Source organism: Callithrix jacchus, chromosome 3 (assembly GCF_049354715.1).
Source record: "Callithrix jacchus isolate 240 chromosome 3, calJac240_pri, whole genome shotgun sequence".
NCBI lineage: Eukaryota > Metazoa > Chordata > Mammalia > Primates > Cebidae > Callithrix > Callithrix jacchus.
The window spans coordinates 41,203,388-41,224,422 of NC_133504.1; the positions used below are offsets into that span (position 1 = coordinate 41,203,388).

At 34.7% G+C, this 21,035-nt stretch overlaps 1 protein-coding gene and 1 long non-coding RNA gene across 13 annotated transcripts in view; one reads left to right on the plus strand and one right to left on the minus strand.

Moving 5' to 3' along the window:
* MAP9 (microtubule associated protein 9) overlaps window positions 1-21,035 on the plus strand; it is a 30,334-nt gene that overhangs the window by 5,432 nt on the left and 3,867 nt on the right. For 3 of the 11 annotated variants that reach the window (XM_035292823.3, XM_035292822.3, XM_035292825.3), the window contains exons 5-14: window positions 2,444-2,667; window positions 5,516-5,609; window positions 7,283-7,530; window positions 10,374-10,444; window positions 11,979-12,147; window positions 12,697-12,786; window positions 14,481-14,642; window positions 14,746-14,891; window positions 15,073-15,205; window positions 19,020-19,187. In XM_035292823.3, coding sequence (XP_035148714.1) covers window positions 2,444-2,667; window positions 5,516-5,609; window positions 7,283-7,530; window positions 10,374-10,444; window positions 11,979-12,147; window positions 12,697-12,786; window positions 14,481-14,642; window positions 14,746-14,891; window positions 15,073-15,205; window positions 19,020-19,145 — 1,463 coding nt within the window. In that variant the 3' untranslated portion in view covers window positions 19,146-19,187. The remainder of the gene's footprint in view (window positions 1-2,443; window positions 2,668-5,515; window positions 5,610-7,282; window positions 7,531-10,373; window positions 10,445-11,978; window positions 12,148-12,696; window positions 12,787-14,480; window positions 14,643-14,745; window positions 14,892-15,072; window positions 15,206-19,019; window positions 19,188-21,035) is intronic. The other 8 variants (XM_078367831.1, XM_035292826.3, XM_002745394.6 and 5 more) reach the window with 7 other exon arrangements.
* Window positions 8,242-21,035, minus strand: part of LOC118152174 (uncharacterized) — a 52,075-nt gene continuing 39,281 nt past the window's right edge. For both annotated transcript variants that reach the window (XR_004740589.3, XR_008480023.2), the window contains 2 exons: window positions 18,973-19,049; window positions 8,242-10,812 (listed from right to left, as the gene is read on the minus strand). This is a non-coding gene — a long non-coding RNA (uncharacterized LOC118152174). The remainder of the gene's footprint in view (window positions 10,813-18,972; window positions 19,050-21,035) is intronic.

Consider the following 21,035-nt stretch of genomic DNA (forward strand, 5'->3'; position numbering starts at 1 on the left):
TCTTTGAAAGAGGGAGTATAGTTCATGAGTTTATCCTTCTCTAAATTTTTTGCCATTTTTATTACATATAGGTTTGGAACTCAGTATTTTTAATGTGGTGAGATATTGCTGAGTAGCAAGTAATGCTTTATCAAAAGATTAGAACTTGAAGGTTTTCTCTGTCCTTGCTTATCTTTGATAAAAAGTATAATAACCAGACTTGACAACCACTACTGAAGTGACAGTTGCTCTCTAAAGTGAAAGTATTTTTTGCAGGATATGTTTTTATTTTAATACTGACATGACTGAAATCATCAGCTTTGGAATCAGGATGCCTCTCCTTTAATCTGAGATCTGCAGCCTGGTATCGTTTGTGACTTTGGGCATGAGACCTCCTTGTTCTCATTTTATTCATCTTTAAAAATGGGGTAATAGTTGTCTACCTCTAGGAATTTGTGGTAATTAAATGAGTTCACATATTTGAAGTGCTTAGAACAGTATTGGCATAAATTTACCACTCTATAAATGTTCTGATTATTCATTTTCTATTTAGCGTTTGTTCATCAACATGCTCAGCAGAGATAAAGTATCAGTCATGCAGATCCGTAAGTTCTAGAGATCTGCTATACAACATTGTGCCTGTAGTTAACAATACTATCATTTGCACTTAATAAGAAGGTAGATCTCATGTTTTGTTCCCATCACAATAATAAAAATGGACTCAACACCTTCTTTCAGGCATTATATAATACTCTACTTAAAATGAGGCTCGAAAGACATGCAAGCATTTGTCAGAAGGAAAAGCAGGAAATGGATATTCTAGGCAGAGGGATCAGCTTGGGTAATGTTATGGTAGGATGGATTGTGGCACGTGTGCATGACAACTGTTAGCTCAGCATTTCAGGAACACAGATTACAAAATGGCTATAAACAAGACAGTGAGGGACAAAACCATAAAAGCCTTTTATATGGTTCAAAGGCAGTTAAGCTTTTAGGATGGGATCCTGGGGAACCATTGAAGAATTTTGTAGAGAGGAGTGATGTGATCTGATTCGCATTTTGTATATATCATGGAAGCAGTAATCTAGGAAAGAATGGATAAGGACCTGACAGTAGGGATGTAGAAAGTGGAATAAATGAGATATTTGGCAAGTAGAATTGATGGGGTATATTAATGCTTCGGATATAGGGGAGAATAGAGGGAGGAATCTAGGGCCCTTGGATTTGGGGCTGAACATTTGGCTGGAGTTAAGGATGTAGCTAAAATTTTCAAGGAAATATTTATTATAATACCAATTTGGTGTGGCTGTGAAATATTCTGGCAGCAGTCATAAACCCATTTCTAGGTAAATGGGGGGAAGATGTTACTTAGACCAGTTTTGAAGTTTAGAAAAATGCATTTGTAGAACAATAGAAATGTAAATATATATAGCAGGTAAAATTCAGGCAAAAAATATATCCGTGGAAAGCCTTTCCATTATGTTTCAAATGCTTGAGTGCATATCAGCATTAGATTCTTGTTTTAAACTTAGAAGTAATGGAAATAGCAAAATTTTAATAACTGCTAAAGAAATTTTATGGACTCAGAACAATTAACTCATAAAAGATTCCTTCTTCTAGTGAGATTTAGCACTCCTATCCCTTGTGTGCCAACATCATCATCTTTGTCCTTGTAATAGAACTGACCTTTGTCTTGTAATTTTGTTTGGAAAAATCAACCTGTAAAGTCCCTGGACAGGTCCATTGCCACTTTGTTGATTATGATATTTAGTAACTTGTACAGGGCTTGGTACAAGTTACTAAAGGTTTGTCGGATGAACCTCCTCATTTTTTAGTGGTAGAAACAGGCAAGATATTTTGTTTTAACATTTTTTTTGAATACTATGAGTTCATAGGCCAGGCATTGTGGCTTATGCCTGTAACCCAGCACTTTGGGAGGCTGAGGCGGGTGGATCACCTGAGACTGGGAGTTGGAGACCAGCCTGGCTAACATGGAAAAACCCTCTCTCTACTAAAAATACAAAATTAGCCAGGCATGGTGGCGCATGCCTGTAATCCCAGCTACTCGGGAGGCTGAGGCAGGAGAATCACTTGAACCCGGGAGGCAGAGGTTGCTGTGAGCCGAGATCGTGCCAATGTACTCCAGCCTGGGCAACAAGGGTGAAACTCCGTCTCAAAAAAACAAAAAAGTTCATAATGTTGAAGAGTTAACTTCTCGTGAAGCTAAAGTATACTGGTTACTTTCAGGATGACAACTATTTTTTTTTACTTTGATTATTAACTATCATTTATTTGCGCCTTACTAGAGCTCTGTATAGAAAAGAGTTGTGGGCTTCATCTAGACTCTTCAGGGACAGAGAGGTAAGGGGCATGGGCACAGGAGGGAAGTATGGTGGCACCTAGAGAGATAGATAAAGCCATGGTGACTTTTTGGTACACACATTTTAAGCATTTTATTTTTCAGCAGAAAACAACAGCCTTGACACAGATGATCACTTTAAACCATCACCTCGGCCAAGGAGTATGTTAAAAAAGAATAGCCACAGAGAGGAGACAGATGGACTAGAAGATAAAACTGCCCTCAGTGAAGAATTGGAGTTACATTCCTCACCCTCTTCTCTTCCAATGCCAAATGGCACACAATTAGAAGCTGAGAAAAAAGCATTCTCTGAAAACCTTGATGCTGAGGTTAGCACTACTGCTAAACTGTTGAATTGCGTTCTTGAATTTATGCTTTTTTATGTAATTATGAAAAAGAGGGAGAGAATGAATTTGTATGCATGTGTGTGTTTTACATATTTCTTCTGCAACTGATAAGGAAATAATTTTTTAAAATACACTGTATTCCACCAAGTCTAAACCTGCACGAATTGTAAGATGTAGCATTGTTTTACATACCAGTAAGGAAGAAGGAAATGAATCTAGTTAAACTGTAACATACCAGTGATTGTAGTGTATCCAGTTTTAGAGAAAGTAAAATGTCAAAAAGTGTTGCTTTTCTGAATCTATATATAGTGTTTATCTTTAATAATTTTTAAAATTTATGTATCTTTGAATTATGTAATTTATGGCTAAGAACAACAGTGTCATTTTATTCATTTGATTATATTCACTCAACAAATATGTGCTGAATGTTCATGGCACTGTTCTGTGTTCTTTGGATTATGCTCCAATAGCATTAAGTGTGGCCTTTCAGATTTCCCTCAGGGAGTTTACTATGCATTGTTATTAAGGGAGAACACTTCGTTTTTCTCTTAGTATTTCACTATGAGAAGTAAACTTTCTCTTCTGAGCATGACAGAAGGGAAAAGTATAGGAAGAACATTTCTTCTCCATAATCTGCTTGGGCAAATTGGGGGAAAGGTACTGCATGCTCCCTGGCTAAGCTGCTTTCTTTTTCTCATCGCTTGTCGGCAGTGTTGGTGTGTAAGGATCTGCTCCTTGGGAGGTGAGGCAGAAGGGGCCGAGAGGAGCTCCTCTGTGTTGTGAATGAATAGGGAACCCCCTTTATTCAGACCGGAAGTATTAGGAAGCACAATAGGCTACCAATTCAAACCTTGTTCTGCAGTTGAACTTTACTGGTACAGCCGACAATTTGATACAGGTCTAGCTGACACCGCCAGGCTGTTTCTTAATTTGTTCTGAAAACCAGAAGGCGAATCCCAAGCAATTACTTTATATTTGAGAAAATTATCTGGTCAGTTGAATATTGTGCTAGTTTGTTGTAGCTGCTGTAACAATTTACCACAAACCGGTTAACTTACAACAACAGAAATGGATTCTTTTTAATTATTAATGCTAAACAGCCTAGCCTTAGTGTATCTTAATGAAAGTCTCTTTTGCATTTGTAAAGTAGATGTGTTCCTCAGGTGTTGAATATAATGTTTTATAATTTAAGTTTGGTCAACATGGTTGGTAATATCATTCAGATCTTCTTATCTTATCGACTTCTCATCTCATTTGTTTACCAGTTACCAACTGGTAAACCTAAGGGGGTATTAATGTATCCTATATGTTTATCGGTTTCTCTGTACTTCTCTTTAGTTCTGTCAGTATTTATCTGGTTTTTAAAATTTTTGTTTTTATTGTTGTTTCTCTGTTATTCTTTTCTTGCCTTTTTTTGAGGATATAATAATGAATTTTTTAGTTTTTTATTGTTATTGACCATTTATATCTGTTTGCATTACATTTTTCATAGTTGCTCAGTGGGTTGCAAAATACATCTAAAAATTATCACAGTCTATTTAGAATTGATATTGTATTCTTTCACATTTGATATAGAAACCTTGCTTATAGTTCCATATACTCCCTCATCCATTGTGCTATTGTTGTCGTATATATCTACGTATCATACAATCCCCATAATAAAGTTATAACATTTTTTAAAGAGCCCTTTAATTCTTTATATTAGACTTGTAAAGAATTAAAAGACTAGAATAAATACATATTATAGATATACATTCTGTATACATCTATAATAGATATAGATGTATACAGGATCTGATTTTACAGGATCCACTGAGGTCTCCCTTATGCCACAGATAGAGGTGGCAAAGGTTTTTGGTGAATTTCATATGCAGATTTTGTGGTCACTGTCCTCTGCTATTTTGGCTGATCTGGTGGTCCTAGACTCTATCTTTTGTCCCCTCAAGTCAGTCCACCAAGGCTGTAGCCTCCTATTACTTGAGCTCCATAGATTGCAGACAGCCTTCTGGCAAAAAGCTACTAATTTGCAGATCTCCTCAGGTGAAGCTTTGTCTTTCAGGGTTAAACTCCAGTGTTTCAGCCTTCTTCCATTTTCTCAAATGTTTTCTCTCCATTGCTTTTGACATATAATTCCCTTTGTACCCATAAAATATCATGGGGAAAGAAAATTAAAATATTTGCACAACAAAGTTGAACTTCTTACAGTATAATATCACATTTAGGCTAGATGATTCTAAGAAGAAATATTTACCTTTGATCCACGAATATAATTATTTCATTTCAGATATAATTTTCAGAATTTTGAGGAAAACTCAAGTGCATACAATCTATGTGCTTTTTCTATCTAAAATATTTGGAAGTAGCTGCTTACTTGATTTTATTAAATGCTTTCATTTGGATAACTAGTAATATTTGCTTGGAACTAAGTATTTTACCTGTCTTCTTTATGCTTTCCTTCAAAGGATAATTGTAGGAAGAGTTATCAAAATCAAATCTTGGCCAAATCACATATTTATATGAAATTTGGTTTTAAGGTAGTAAGAGTTCTGAAAATTGGTAAAATCAAATAGAGAGGTGGTGGTAGTTAGGTAAAGAACTTGAATAACGCTTTCAGTGGCCCCTTTTAATGACCAAGACATCAAGGCTTGAAAGTAAAGCATACTCACCTCCACTGGCTCATCGCATTTTGTGTTTCAGCAGCAAATGCCCAATCATGCAGATTTCAGAATTATGCACTATTTCAGAATTTGTAGTTTTAATAATGCTATTGTTCCCACGAATGTTGGTAACTAAACTTACTTGGCAAATATATTTTTTTTTGCAAAAACAGGATTCATGCTTAACAAGTCTATCATCATCATCTCTTAAACAAATTCTTGAAGATTCTTTTTCACCAGGATCTGAGGGAAATGCATCCATAAAAGGTGGTTATGTCTAATAATTATATCTTATCTTATTGGTGAACTCGGTAGTACTTAGAATATCCTGTTTGTAAGAGAAATAATACTTTCTATAGTTATAAGGGAAATAGATGTTTTGTATGTTTGAGTTTTAATCTAGACCATGTAGTTAACGAACTGTGATTTTGGATTCAGAATTTAATCTCTCAGTGCCTCAATTTCCCCAAATTATATTATCTGTCTCATAAGGTTATTGTGAAAATTAAGTGATATAGTGCATTTTAGCCACTAGCTTAATTCATGCCCCAAGAGGAGTGAGCACTTACGGTAAACTACCATTATGTATGTGTTGCTGTGATATTCTGCAGGACAACATAAGAGCTAGGTGGAATTTTAAAATGAGACTAAGCGAGGTTTGAATGCTGGCACACATTACATTACATAAGCAAGGCAATTAACCTTTCTGACCCTTTATATTGATCTTTAAAAATGGGTAAAATAAGAATAACCTGTTATAGGGTGGTGTAAAATTAAATAAAGTAATAATATATGCAAAGTATTTACAGCAATACCATAGTAAGCACTTAGTGTGATATGTGAGTTGTTAACAAATTTTTTTCTTAATGCTGTGATATGTAGCTTAATAAAAGCTAAAAGATGTAGCTATTTCTAGGTCTGAGATGTGAACATTTATTAAGTGCTTCCTAGGTGGTATCATTTTTGTCATTTTACAGATGAGAAAAGCTGAAGTACAGTGATTTGGGGAAACACCCAAGGTTAGTGATAGACCCACACTTAAATCTTAGGCTCCAAAGTTCTTGTTCCTTTTACTGAATACGTTAAGAGCTCCAAAGAATCCAGTAATAAATTGAGTCATGAGTAATTTCCAAATGTGAATAATAATGTAATTTTAAGCCCATTTACCTGAAAACAAATTCTAAAAAAAAAAAAAAAAGGTCATAATGAAACCAACAGAATTAAGACTTTTGACAGTGAAGATTCAGATTTTGCTGGGAGGTGGATCTTTGTAGAACTGAAAGTTGGTGATCCCATTCCCAAAGTAGTAGAATCAGGATAGTAGAAGCAATTCTATAAATGCAAAACTGAGTCTTCGTATGCCAGAGCTTGAGCCTGTTTCTTGGAGCACTGAGAGTATAAGCAGTAGGCTTGTCTTTATTGTCCCTTATGTTATCCAGGGCAGTACTGCATCTTGGGATAAAACTCAGCAGAGACTGTGTAAAACTGCATTCGTTCTTGGTTCTTTCTGCATCTATACCATTCAACAATTGTACTACTAGTAACTGTAGAAGCCTAGAGAGGTGTGGCTTCTTCTTTTGCAGCCTGTTGTTCTAGTTAAGAAACTCAGGCTTTAGGGTTGAACAAATATTGTCATCTCACTTACTTGGTTTGTATATCAACAGCTCTTTTGGTGTTTCTTTTGTTTTAGGGTAGTTATTTCATTCTGTTTGTTAATATGCTATCTTTCTAGGTATTAGATTTGTTAAGTGCTTCATTAAACGTAGACTTTTTTGGTAAATCACTTTGAAAAAGTTTATGCAAGTTTAATATGATAGTTTTCTTCATATTTTGTAAGAAAAAAAGAGATTATAAATAGTTTAAAAGAAAGCAAATGAATCTGGTGTTCACCTTATTAAGTCAGAAGGGGGTTTTAATAGTATTACTCTGTCTCAAAATAGATCCAAATGAAGAAATCACTGAAAACCATAATTCCTTGAAATCAGATGAAAATGAAGAGCGTTCATTTTCAGCAGACCATGTCACTACTGCATTTGAGAAGTCCAAGGAAAGTCAAGTGACTGCTGATGACCTTGAAGAAGAAAAGGAGAAAGCTGAATTGATTATGGATGGTGACAGAACAGTTGATCCACTACTATCTAAATCTCAGAGTATCTTAATACCTGCCAGTTCAACACTGTCTGCAAAGGTATTTATAAAAATTCATACCTTTCATTCTACAACTTAAAACTTGAAATAGAACTTTAAGATTTTTTTTTTTTTTGACACGGAGTCTCGCTCTCTCACCCAGGCTAGAGTGCAGTGATACAAACTCAGCTCACTACAACCTCCGTCTCCTAGGTTCAAGCGATTCTCTGCCTTAGCCTTCAGAGTAGCTGGGAATACAGGCACCCACTACCATGCCTGGCTAATTTTTTATATTTTTAGTAGAGATGGGGTTTCACCATACTGGCCAGGCTGGTCTTGAACTCCTGACCTCGTGATCCACCTACCTTGGCTTCCCAAAGTGCTGGGATTACAGGCATGAGCCACCACACCAGGCCAGAAGTTTTATCTTCTGTGTTCTGAATTACCTAGGGAAAATTTATTTTTTGATAGGGGTATTTTCACATGGTTCTTACTTAATCCAATAAAATTTAACTTTAAGGAAAGTTTGCAGTGAATATAATGAAACCCAGTGTTTAAAAATTATTAGAGGCATTTGATCATAATACACTTTAAAATATTTCAGAAATGCATACCCATAGTGTATATATTCCCACAGGTCTTCATATTTTAAAAATATAACTGTCTGGAATAATTTCTGAGATTTTAAATTAGAGTTATGTTTTTGGATATGTTTTAAAATATGTTAACAATTTTAATGAAAGTCTTAAAAATGTTTATCAACATCCATGCTTCTTTGAAATAGATGGTTATCAGGAACATTAATACTTGATCCTTTGCCTTTATTTCCTAATTTTCAAAATAATGAATTAGTGCCCTAGCAACCTCCAGAGGTGATGAAGTTGCTTTGTTTTTTTTCTTTTCTTATTTCATATAAATTTAACAGATACCAAGTTCTTTTTTGTTACATGGTTATATTGTATAGTAGTAAACTCAGACTTTTAGTATAAACTAAAGGGAACATTGTACCCATTAAGTAATTTCTCATCCCTCACCTCCATCCCACTCTTCCTAGTCTCCAGTATCTATTATTCCCTACTCTGTATACATGTGTACACAGTATTTAGCTCCTACTTGTAAGAACATGCACCATTTGACTTTCTGTTTCTGATTTATTTCACTTAAGGTAATAGCCTTCAGTTCATCCAAGTTGTTGTAAAAGACATTATTTCTTTTATGTATGGCTGCATAGTATTCCATTGTGTGTGTGTACACCACATTTTCTTTAGCTAGTCATATGTTGATGTACACTTAGGTTGATTCCTTTGCTATTGTGACTAGTGCTGTGATAAACATATGTGAGCAGGTATCTTTTATATAATGGTTTACATTCCTTTTGGCAGATACTCATAGTGGGGTTGCTGGATTGAATGGTAGTTCTATTTTTACTTCTTTAAGAAATTCACATATTATTTTCCATAGAGATTGTACTAATTTACATTCTTACCAAGAGTATATAAGCATTCCCTTTTCTCTGTGTTCTCACCAACATCTGTTACCTTTTAATAATAGCTGAATATTCTGACTAGTATAAGATATCTCACTGTGGTTTTAATTTGTGTTTCTCTGATGATTAGTGATGGTGAGCATTTGTTTTTTCACGTTTCTTGACCACTTGTATGTCATCTTTTCAGGAATATCTATTCACATTTTTTGCCCTCTTTTTAATGGGGTTATTTGGTTTTTGTTGTTGTTGTTGTTGAGGGGAACATTATTATAACCTTAAGAAACAGATATGTGATGTGTAGGATTACCTGTCTCTACGCTAAGTTGTGCCTGGGTGCTATATGTTAAAAATTTATGGTATAGCATTTTCAGTGCTTGTTTCTCCTGAATTTGTCATTATCTCTTATAGCTGCAATTAATTAGCAGCTCTGTGTTCTTATTATCAGGGGAAGAAAACAATGCTAGCTGAAAATTTGTGTTTGAGCAATACTTTCATAACATAAAATACCAGCTTTTCTTAAAATGTATGAAGTTTCATTAAGCCATGTTCCAGGTATATCATCCTTAGCTACTTTCCTTAGGGAAAAACACAGTTAGGGATGTGTTTATATTTGTGCTTTCACTTTACCATTAGCATCCATCAGTCTGTGTAAAGTAGAAAAGTTCTTCCTTAAAAGAAGAAAGGGTATTCTGGAGTTTATAGACAGGATTGTAGAATGTTTAGGAACAGGCAATTTATATGTAACAGTAAGGTTGTAACATATTTCTTTTGACTGGACCCTTGACTTCATTCTTACTCTCCACTGAGTGACCTTTTCTAAACAGGAATCTTATCATTCTCCATTAAAGTCTTTTTGTTGGTTTCTCATCACAAGAATACAGTCCAGACTCCTCGTTGCCACCTAGTGGTCTCACATGGTTCTTCTCTGACCACATCGTCCTCCACTTTCCCTGCCATTCACTATGCTTCAGCTCCATTCACCTCTTTCTGTTTTTCGAAGATACCAAGCTCTGTCTTTTCTCAGGCTTTTACCACTTGCTGTTTCTTTCTCTCATAGACTTTCACATGGGCCCTTTGCACTCATTATTTGTCTCAGCTCTGATGTCAGGCCCTCTGGACAGCCTTCTCTCATCAACTTCTCTAAAGCAGCCCCTCAAACCCGCCTTAGTCACTCTCTGTCACTGTACAATATTTTATCTCCTTCATGAATCATGTTTGCTTATATGTTTATTTTTGGTCAGCCCTCTCTAAAATTTAATCTTAAGGGCATTTTATTCACTGATTTGTTCCCAGTGTCTGATGGATTTGACAAAGAGTAGTTGCTTAAAAAATACTGACTTACTGGCAGTTTTTGGCTTCTAAGCCTAACAAGGATAGTTGTCATGAATAAATCATCTATGGCATTTTCTGTTTAATAGAAAACAATTGAAGATAGAAATATGAAGAATAAAAAGTCAACAAATAATAGAGTATCCAGTGCATCTGCCAGGTAATAAAGTTATCAGTATTTGTTATTTATGGGCTTGCATTCTAGCAAAACTAGTTTTGATTTAACTTTCACAAAGTAAATTTCATTTGGTGTTACTGTATTTTCCCTTTATTTCCATTTCATAAGATGAAAGGAGTAGTTACTTCATGATAAAACCCCTTGGTTGATGATAGTATGTGAAATAAAGTAATTTATAAAGAGTAAGTCTATTACTGGTTGTTTTAATGTCTGGAATGTTTATACAATACATTTGGTCTCCAGGATCAGCTTATGAATATTTTTCTTCTTTCTTACTCTCAGTGATTAGGGGTTCTCTGTGCTCCACACTGCTTCTGGAATAGAGCTGCTTTCTCCTTCTCCTATTTTTCCTAAGATAAGAGATACAGAATGGTAATAAAGCCAAAGTCCAGCAATGATATTTATTTATCAAGTATTTTTATCTAACATGTGAAAAATTTTACTGAAAGCCTTCAGAATCTATGAACTAATGATAGATTAGTTCACACCAATGATAATGAATGCTTAACTCATAAGCGCTCATCAAAACCTTCTGAATCTCTAAATTACCGTTAGTCAAATTATCATTAATCAAATAGAACAGCCACCAAGCTTTTTCTGCAAATGGCCAGTTAGTACATATTTTAGGTTTTGTAGGAAATAACAGTCTTTATTGCAGCCATTTTAACAGGAAAACAGCCACAGGCAAAACTTAAGTTAATGATTACAGATACGGTGCAATAAACTTTGTATACCAAAACTGAGGGCTGGCCGTTTCTCCTACCAGTCCCTTAAATAGACGGTACTATTCTTTCTAACTTTATATTTGGAATAGTACATGTAACAAAATGATGAAAGAAAGTATTAAAAGAGTGATTATAACCTACTTTACTGTTTTTTCCATGTAACTTGAGAAGTGGTCCATATTTCTTTAAAAGGGTCTAATTACAAGTATTTTAAAAGCGCAATCATTTTAAGCTATATAAACTTAAAGTTATAAAATTTAAATTATGTTAAAGGGCACATATGTCCTCTTCAACATAATTTCGTACTCTTTGTATACTAAGACTGTTCATTTTACCTACATCATTTTCAAAGTAATTATAATTTGTTAAATTATAATGTAGTTTTCCATTTTTTTTTCTGTTTTTGAGATGGAGTCTCACTCTGTTGCTCAGGCTGGAGTGCAGTAGCACGATCTCTGCTCACTGCAACCTCTGCCTCCTGGGCTCAAGTGGTTCTCGCACCTCAGCCTCCAGAGTAGCTGGGACTACAGGCATGCGCCACACACAGTGGCTGGTTTTTCTTTTTTTTTGTATTTTTGGTAGAGGCAGGGTTTCCACATGTTGCCCTGGCTGGTCTGTAACTCCTGAGCTCAAGTGATCCACCCACTTTGGCCTTCCAAAATGCTGGGATTACAGGTATGAGCCATTGTGTCTGACCAGTTTTCAAATATTATACATGCATATTCTAACAGATTTCTCTTCTACCAAATGCAATTGTAATATTTTGTCTTTGTTACTTTGGATCTTTTCAGATTAATGACCTCTGAGTTTCTGAAGAAATCTAGTTCTAAAAGGAGAAGTCCACCAACAACTCCCTCTTCTAACTATTTAGGGACTTTAAAAATCTTGGACCAAAAACCTTCACAGAAACAGAGCATAGAATCTGATAGAGCAGATAGCATAAGAGCAGCTGTTTATCAGGTAAAAAAGGAAAATATTTTTAAGAAGAGAAGAATAATAATCACTTTTATAAGCCTACCATGTTTATAAAGAATAACCCTGTCAGAAATGATGGCTTAATATTTAAATTTATTGAGAAAGATTTTTCTTTTAATACATGAGTAATCCATAGATATTTTACTAAATTATTTGCTTCAACACTTTGCATAACTGATCATAGTTGTTTTTAAAGAGAGAATATGCCATAGCAATTTATAGAAATATAGCAAAAGCTAAAATGTTGTAAAGTCTGCATACGTTTTCATCTTTTCTTGAAGTTTATATGAACAAAAGAATTACTATGAACAAAAAGTTATTGAATTTTTTCTTTCCTGAGATGTTGTTAGGCATACATAGAAAAAACATTTTATTAATTTATTCGCAATTCTAAAAAGATCTTGTCTTTTTTATGTAGAATAGTGCACTTTAGAAAACTGTACATGTGAATTTCAGGGAAAAATGTTAATATAAAGAATTCTAATTCATTGATGAAATTTTGAATATTATATAATCATTTTCTTGTTCTCATAGGAGTGGTTAGAAAAGAAAAATGTGTATTTACATGAAATGCACAGAATAAAAAGAATTGAAAGTGAAAACTTAAGGATCCAAAATGAAAAGGTATTCTGACTTATAGAAGTAAAAGTGTTCTGGATATTTATTTCAGTAAAATATCCCTGAATATATAACTTTTCTAAATCAACTTTTCAAATGGCAAAATAACTTGTATATTAAAGAATTGATTTCTGGTTTTATTTCTGTTTTGCTTTATACATTTTAGTTTGATACAACTGTCTTACATTAAAACAGATTTTAATTTTGTTTATGTATAGGGTAGCTTTGTTCCTGCTGATTATGAAGTTTTATTGTTTTTGAGCACCTAATTCACTCTTAAAAGTTGACTTCATTTAGAATTTAACCAAGAAGGTCAGGACTGTGGCTCACACCTGTAATCCCATCACTTTGGGAGGCCAAGGCAGGCAGGATCCCTTGAGGTTTGGAGTTCACACCAGCATGGGCAATGTGGTGAAACCCTGTCTCTACTAAAAGTACAAAAATTAGCTGGGCATAGTGGCAGGCACCTGTAATCCCAGCTTCTTGGGAGGGAGGAGGAGGTTGCAGTTAGCTGAGATTGCGCCTCTGTAGTCCAGCCAGGGTGACAGAGACTCTGTCTCAAAAAAAAAAAAAAAAAGGCACAAGAAGATAAAGGATCATTAGATACTAGTTGGCCTTGAGTTTTCTTTCCTCTTTTCTCTCTTGAATTTTATAAGTATCTCAAGTCCAACCCCTACCTGAGCTCTTGATTTATATCCTTTCTCATCAACTGAAGGTAAACTTTTGTTCCTGTCTCTTCTATACTGAGTCTATTCCTCTAACTCCTGCTCATAATACACTCAGTTATTTCCTATCTTCTAAAATAAAAGTTTTGAAAAATATTCCAGTATGTTGTTCAATACTAAAATAAATTTAGAAGAAAACAATTTTCCAAAGTGAACTGAATGATAATTCATCAGTAGCAAAGGGAACAGCCCTCCAGCAGGTGTGCCTGTCTATCTGTTTCCCATGTTTGTAGCAGTATGCGGCTGTGGTCAGTGCCATACCCCTTCTCCTTCCATGTTCACAACTCTGTGAGGTAGATGTACTTTGACTTCTAAATTATGTTACCCCATATTAAGGTTTTATGTCATTTAGTAATAACCAATAAAGCAAACATAGAATATTATGGGATTAGATTGAAGAAAGTAAAATAACATAACTTGGTATACAGTCTCCAACCTGTTTTTCATTCTAGCACATCCTTTCAACATTTGGAATACATTAGTAAGAACTTTATGTTTTGATACTGTTCAAAATTCAGATTGAAACCAAAGATCTGTATCTTACTGCATGACTTGGCCAGTTTGCCTTACTCTAATTTACTTTATAAGCCTTTAACTTTACTGATTTTTTTTATTCAAATGTTTTATTATGAAAATTTTACTGCACCACTTAGCCTATTACAATTTATTTTGATATCATTTGTTTAGTACATTTCAAAAATACTAGTTGGCATTCTTCTCATTAATAGGTCAATATGTGATAAATGTTTTTAGAAAATGACATTTTAAAATCAATGAATAATTCAGATAACATTCTTTGTAAATTAACTTATCTAAGCCACTCTAAATAAATTATCTACTTTAAAAGTTAATTTCTAAGTACAATGAATATCAAAAGATTAAAGATAAATGTGTATGTGTATATTTCTATCTAGCCATATTTGTCTATATATATGTGTGTGTGTGTATATCAGTCTATTATTTTTTCCAACATAGAAAAGAGCTGCTAAAAGAGAAGAAGCATTAGCATCATTTGAGGCCTGGAAGGCAATGAAAGAAAAGGAAGCAAAGAAATTAGCTGCCAAAAAGAGGCTTGAAGAAAAAAACAAGAAGAAAACTGAAGAAGAAAATGCTCTGAGAAAAAAAGAAGCACTACAAGTATTTGAGAGCTTTGCACATCTTAATTATTTAAAAATATTTGAAATCCAATTAATGCTTAACCATATTTGTATTTATTTTCAAATATTCTGAACTTTTTCAGGCTTTTGAAAAATGGAAAGAGAAAAAGATGGAATATCTTAAAGAGAAAAACAGAAAGGAGAGAGAATATGAAAGAGCAAAGAAACAGAAAGAGGAGGAGACTGTTGCCGAGAAAAAGAAAGATAATTTAACTGCTGTTGAAAAATGGTAATCCAAGATCATAAATATTTTGATATATTTTAAATTAATAATACTTCAGGATTGTATAAAATATATTTACTTGGGATTTACTAATACATTTCAATCTCATTACTATCAAAGATGTACCAGGAAACCTTTAGTATGTATTTTCCTTTAACTCTCCAGTGTTTTATACCATCCTCTATAGGAATGAGAAAAAGGAAGCTTTTTTCAAGCAAAAGGAAAAGGAAAAAATAAATGAGAGAGGAAAAGAAGAACTGAAAAGAGCTGAGAAAAAAGATAAGGAGAAACAAGCTATTAATGAATACGAAAAATGGCTGGTAGGAATTATTTGTCAATGCACCTGTATCTTTTTCATGTATACCTTTGTGTCTTTTCTGTTCCTAATTCTGTTTGCTCCAGACCCACTGATCGTTTCTATGTAGAAGCTACTTTGTTGAATTCAAGCTCTCCTCCTGCTCATAGCATATTTACTTTGATTTAGTCATTTCTATTAATGTTGCTACTATTCCCTCAAATACCCAGCTTACAACTTGTTGTAGGCTGGGCACAGTGGCTCATGCCTGTAATCCCAGCACTTTGGGAGGCCGAGGTGGGTGGATCATGAGGTCAAGAGATCAAGACCATCCCAGCCAACATGGTGAAACCCCCTCTCTACTTAAATACAAAAATGAGCTGGGCGTGGTGGCACACACCTGTAGTCCCAGCTACTTGGGAGGCTGAGGCAGGAGAATTACTTTAACCCAGGAGGCGGAGGTTGCAGTGAGCCAAGATCGCACCACTGCACTCCAGCCTGACGCCTGGCGACAGAACAAGACTCTGTCTCAAAAAAAAAAAAAACTTGTTATAGTCTTCTTCCTTACCTGCATCCTCACATTTACCATTTACTATTCATGCCCATTCTTCCTTTGAAGTGATTCTCACATCTAACATCATAGAAAGAAGACAGATGTACTGCTAAGGGTACTACTTGGTGGAACTTGGTCATGACACAAAGTAACACTGAATTTAATAGTGAGAAAATTATTCCATTTTTTATTCGCTTTTGATATTTCTGATGACCTCAAGGAGAATCTCTTATTTATGTGTTTTTAATGGAAGAGAGCAAGTTTTAGGTTTAGGAGGAGCAATATCTAGCTAATCCAAATATTGTCTATATTTGATTTCCCTTTATCTTTATAAAAGTTACTTTTTGTTGATGTCAAGCAAAATATTATTTTCCATTTTAGAAAATCAACATAAATAGGCATTTTTGTCAACTTTCATGTAAGTACGACATTACTATGAATAAATACTTTACATAAGTAGGTAACACATTCATATGAACAGTTAACATGTGATTCAGCAATCAGAAAGTGTAACCTTTTTGTACTAGAAGTTTATCCAGTCAGGTTTCCTATGAAACTTTACAACAACTCATATCAATCAACTAGTTAAAAAAATCAGCTGGGCATGGTGGCTCACGCCTGTAATCCCAGCACTTTGGGGGACCGAGGCGGGTGGATCACGAGGTCAAGAGTTCGAGACCATCCTGGTCAACATCCTGGTAAAACCCCGTCTCTACTAAAAAAATACAAAAAATTAGCTGGGCATGGTAGCGCGTGCCTGTAATCCCAGCTACTCAGGAGGCTGAGGCAGGGGAATTGCCTGAACCCAGGAGGCAGAGGTTGCGGTGAGCTGAGATTGCGCCATTGCACTCCAGCCTGGGTAACAAGAGCGAAACTCCGTCTCAAAAAAAAAAAAAAAAAAAAAAAACAAGCATCCAGGTTATTTTTGATTTGCATTTCTCTGGTTAGAATTGAGCTTGAATATCTTTTCATTTGTATATGAGCCATTTATATATTATTTTCTCTGTAAATTGTCATTTCATAGACTGCACACTTTTCTATTAGATTGTTGGGTTTTTTTCTTATGAATTTCTAGAATCTTTTGTTTTGTACTAGGGAAATTAGCCCATCATTTTTTATATGTGTTGCAAATATTTTTCCCCAACATATTGTTGGTTTACCAGCTTTTCTTATAGTATTTTATACCATGAAGAATTTATTTTTTAGGTGTCAAATTTATCAATCTTTTTTGGGGGAGTGGGGCTTTTGACTTTCAAGCATAGTTGAAAAAACCTCAAGCAATTTGAGGTTAAACAAAATTCTCTTATTTTTCATCTAACAACTTTCTGACTCTAGAATCTTAATGTTTTAACATTTGTTCCACTTAGAATTTATCCTGATACATGGTGGGAAATATGATTTCAACTTCATTTTTTCCAAATGTGTCCTTTATAAAGTAGCCCATTTTTACCCATTGATTTGAGGTGCTGCTTTTATTGTATGATACATTCTCATATTTTGGGGTCTGCTTCTTATGTTTCTGTTCCATTAGTCAGTGGTGATTCCAGTGCTGCCTCACTTTCATTATTAGGCTTCGTATGTATGTCTAAATATCTGTTGGGTTCATCTCCCTTTATAGTTCTTCTTTCACAGTCTTTCTGACCAGTCTTATTTTTGTCCATAAACTTAAGAATCAGCAGTAGTTAGAAAGGCACAGAAGACCAAAATGAGCTATTTAAAGATAGGAAAAAAAGATAAAACAATAATAAACTTAAGAAACATACAAGATCAACATAAAGAAAATTGTAGAACTCTCCTGAACAACAAAAATCAAGACTTGAGAAAATAGATCAGAATCGCCCTTGCATACAAACACACTTAATCTTATAATGATGTTATAAAGATGGCAGCTCTCTCTGAAGTAATTTCATGTACTCTTAACCACAGAATTTCATTTTTTATTCTGTTTTGAGAACAGGATTTACTCTGTGTGTTGACTTTAGTACTGCTATATGCTAATTCCTTGCAGAGAAATAGTAATAAAATAATCAAAATTGGTTCAGTTTTGAATAAAGAACATAGTATTTCATGATAATTTCCTTAGATTAAACATCTAAATAATACTATATTCTAAAAAAAAATTTAAAGTTCACTTATATTCAAAAGATGAATACTGACTGCTAGTAAATTAATAGGGAAATTAAATGTAAATATTTGAGTTTTCCATTTTATTTCCATATTTTCATGAAAGTGGAATAGAATTTCCTTAATAAGCCACATTTACGTATGCTGTTTTTAATTATAGTACTTAATTACATTGTCATTCTCATCAATCCTCTGAAGAACAAGAATTCCTCAAAGACCAAAGACAAAATAACATGTTTTGGTATCTAGTAAAATGTCTACAAATATAGTGCATCTATAAACACATAAATATACATGTTACGGATCCATTCTCCTTCACATTGAAATTTTTTTGCAGATAGAATAGAAAACTTGCCCCATATAGAAGTCTAGTAAAAAATGTAAAATAACATCTCAACCTTTTTATGTACAAACTAGTTTGCACAGTAAGCATTTGGTGGGTAGTTTAGGGGAAAGTTATAGCCAGAGATCAGGTAAGACTCAAATATTTTTCTTGCCAATTCCCAGATTAATTCATCATTATCTTTAGTAAGAAAATGAGCAAAAAGTTTAGTTTTACACAGAGGAATGTCAGGAGGACTTTTTAACAAGGTTCTTTTAATTATTATCAAGGTAACTATTGATTCTTGTGAATTGACATTACAGTTATTATAATTGTCTATTTTTTAACCTGGCTTCACAGCCCCCTGCTAGTAAGATGAAGCATATTTCAGTTTACTGTCCTGCCGTGTTAAGTAGAATTACAAAAAGAGATTTATTCAGTCAGTTTCTCTGGACACAGTCTGGTCACTCCTTTTCTTCGACCTAGCAGGATGGTCTTCCTCTCTCTAAAATATTAAAGTAATTGAAGATGATCCAATTACAGCTTTGCTTTTCTCAATCAAAATTCTGAAAGGAAGTTCCCCTTTTGCCTTAATAGAAATAGCAAGCAAGCAAACATGCAAACATTCCAATGACATGGAACAAGGACATGGGTGTTAAGATTGGAAAAAAAAAACCTAGTTCATTTTGTTCATTATATGTGAATAATTATATGTGAATGGAAACCTTGTACTGTATTGCCATGTTATTCTTGTGGCATTTATACATATACTGTTGAAGAGATGCATACACACCTAATCATTCTCCACAATGCCTCTCCTCCCATGCCATCCATCTGCAGAGGCAGGTTTCACTAAGGGTTTTCCTGCTCCTTGAGGAATATGAGAAAATTACCAAGATGAAGAAACCACCAAACAAACTTATGGTATTAGCAGAGACAAAAAGAAATAGACAATCCAGGTTGTAAGTTGGAAAGACCGGATGCTACTAATGTTTCAAGTACACCTAGGTAAATATTTAGATTTCATACTAATACCAGATACTCAGTTATTTCTTTGAAGGGAGTACGTGCAGGGAAATGAAATGATTCTCAAATTCATCTGTAAAATAAAAATATGGGAGATAATATTTTGAGAATAGTATGAAGTAGGACTATCCCTGTCAAGCAATAAAATATAAATTTACCATTCCACTTCTGCGAATCATCATTCTTTCTACTGTTCTGAATTGTTCCCATCATGTTCCAGGAAACAAACACACCCTTTGAAGTCTGCATTGTCCTCCATCTATAGGCCAACTTTTGTCTGCTTTTGTTATAGTGAAACATCTAGAAAGTTTGGCCTATACTTCCTTATTTCCTCATATCCTTTTCATTCACTTCCCACTTCAGTTTTGTCTTTGTCCTCATCACTACACCAAAATCACACGTTGAAAGTTACAGGTTTGCATCTGGAACGGTCTATTGTGTGTTTCTGTCCCTGCTTCAGAATGTCTCGGCATTCTACAGTTGATTTCCTCCTCCTGCAGCTGTCACCTCCTTTGGCTGTCATGCTCCCCTAGTCTTCCCCTCACTTCTCTGCCTGGCTTATGTGTCACTGGTTGAATTTTTTTACCTAAAAGAATTCTGCATGTTACCATGGCTTGCCAAGCCCCATATGATCTTAGTCCTCATTAATGTTTTTCTCACCTGGTGCCACTCTCCTGTCTCTTGTCTCCTGCTTCTTGTGAAGCCTTAGTCACAGTGGATCTTTTTGGTTTTCTCCCACATTACAAGTTTCTTCCCCTCTGTCAGAGCGCTCACCACTACTGTTTGCTTTCCTTGCAAAGCTATCCCCCAATATTTATCACGAGTGGCTTCTCTTATCCATCATGTCACACTTGAAAGGGGCTTTCCCTGAGTCCATTTTTCATTAAATGTAAATACTCTTTTTCATCCCTTCTCATAGTTTTAAAACATGTTTCATAGAAATTCACACAATTTGGGAATTATCTGTTGTTTATTTTCTTGTTTGTTTCTGCCCATTTTTAAAGTTCCCTGGGGGACAGGGACCTGTGTGTTCAGATTTTTAAAAATTATTTTTATGGCTGGGTGCGGTGGCTCAAGTCTGTAATCCCAGCACTTTGGGAGGCTGAGGCGGGTGGATCACGAGGTGAAGAGATTGAGACCATCTTGGTCAACATGGTGAAACCCCGTCTCTGCTAAAAATACAAAAAATTAGCTGGGCATGGTGGCGCGTGCCTGTAATCCCAGCTACTCAGGAGGCTGAGGCAGGAGAATTGCCTGAAACCAGGAGGCAGAGGTTGCGGTGAGCCGAGATCGTGCCATTGCACTCCAGCCTGGGTAACGAGCGAAACTCCGTCTCAAAAAAAAAAAAGAAAAAATTATTTTTATTTGCAATTGACATATAAAAGTGTACATATTTATGGGTACAGTGTGATGTTTCCATCTATGTATACATTGTGTAATGATCAAAAATGACTCACAAAGGTAGGCACAATACTTAATGCAAAGATAACATTAATATTTAGTATATGTAAATGCACAAATTGCTAAAAATTAAAGGCACTGGTACCGTACATTTAAATGGGCCAAATAATTGAGCAGAAAATTTACAAAAAGGCTAAAGAAATGTTTGAAAATGGGCTCAAGCTCAATAATAAACAAAGAAACATGAGGCAGAATTTTAAACTATTGGTAAAAAATGAGAAGTATCTCATATTGTCATGACATCTTGAAACTTTGCTCCCAGGAAATTTATTTCTGAGAATCTGTTCTCACAAAGTCGTCACCAACTTATAATAGGTATTATCTTTGAATTGTAGGTCTTTTTTCTATTTTATGTAATTATTTTTTAAT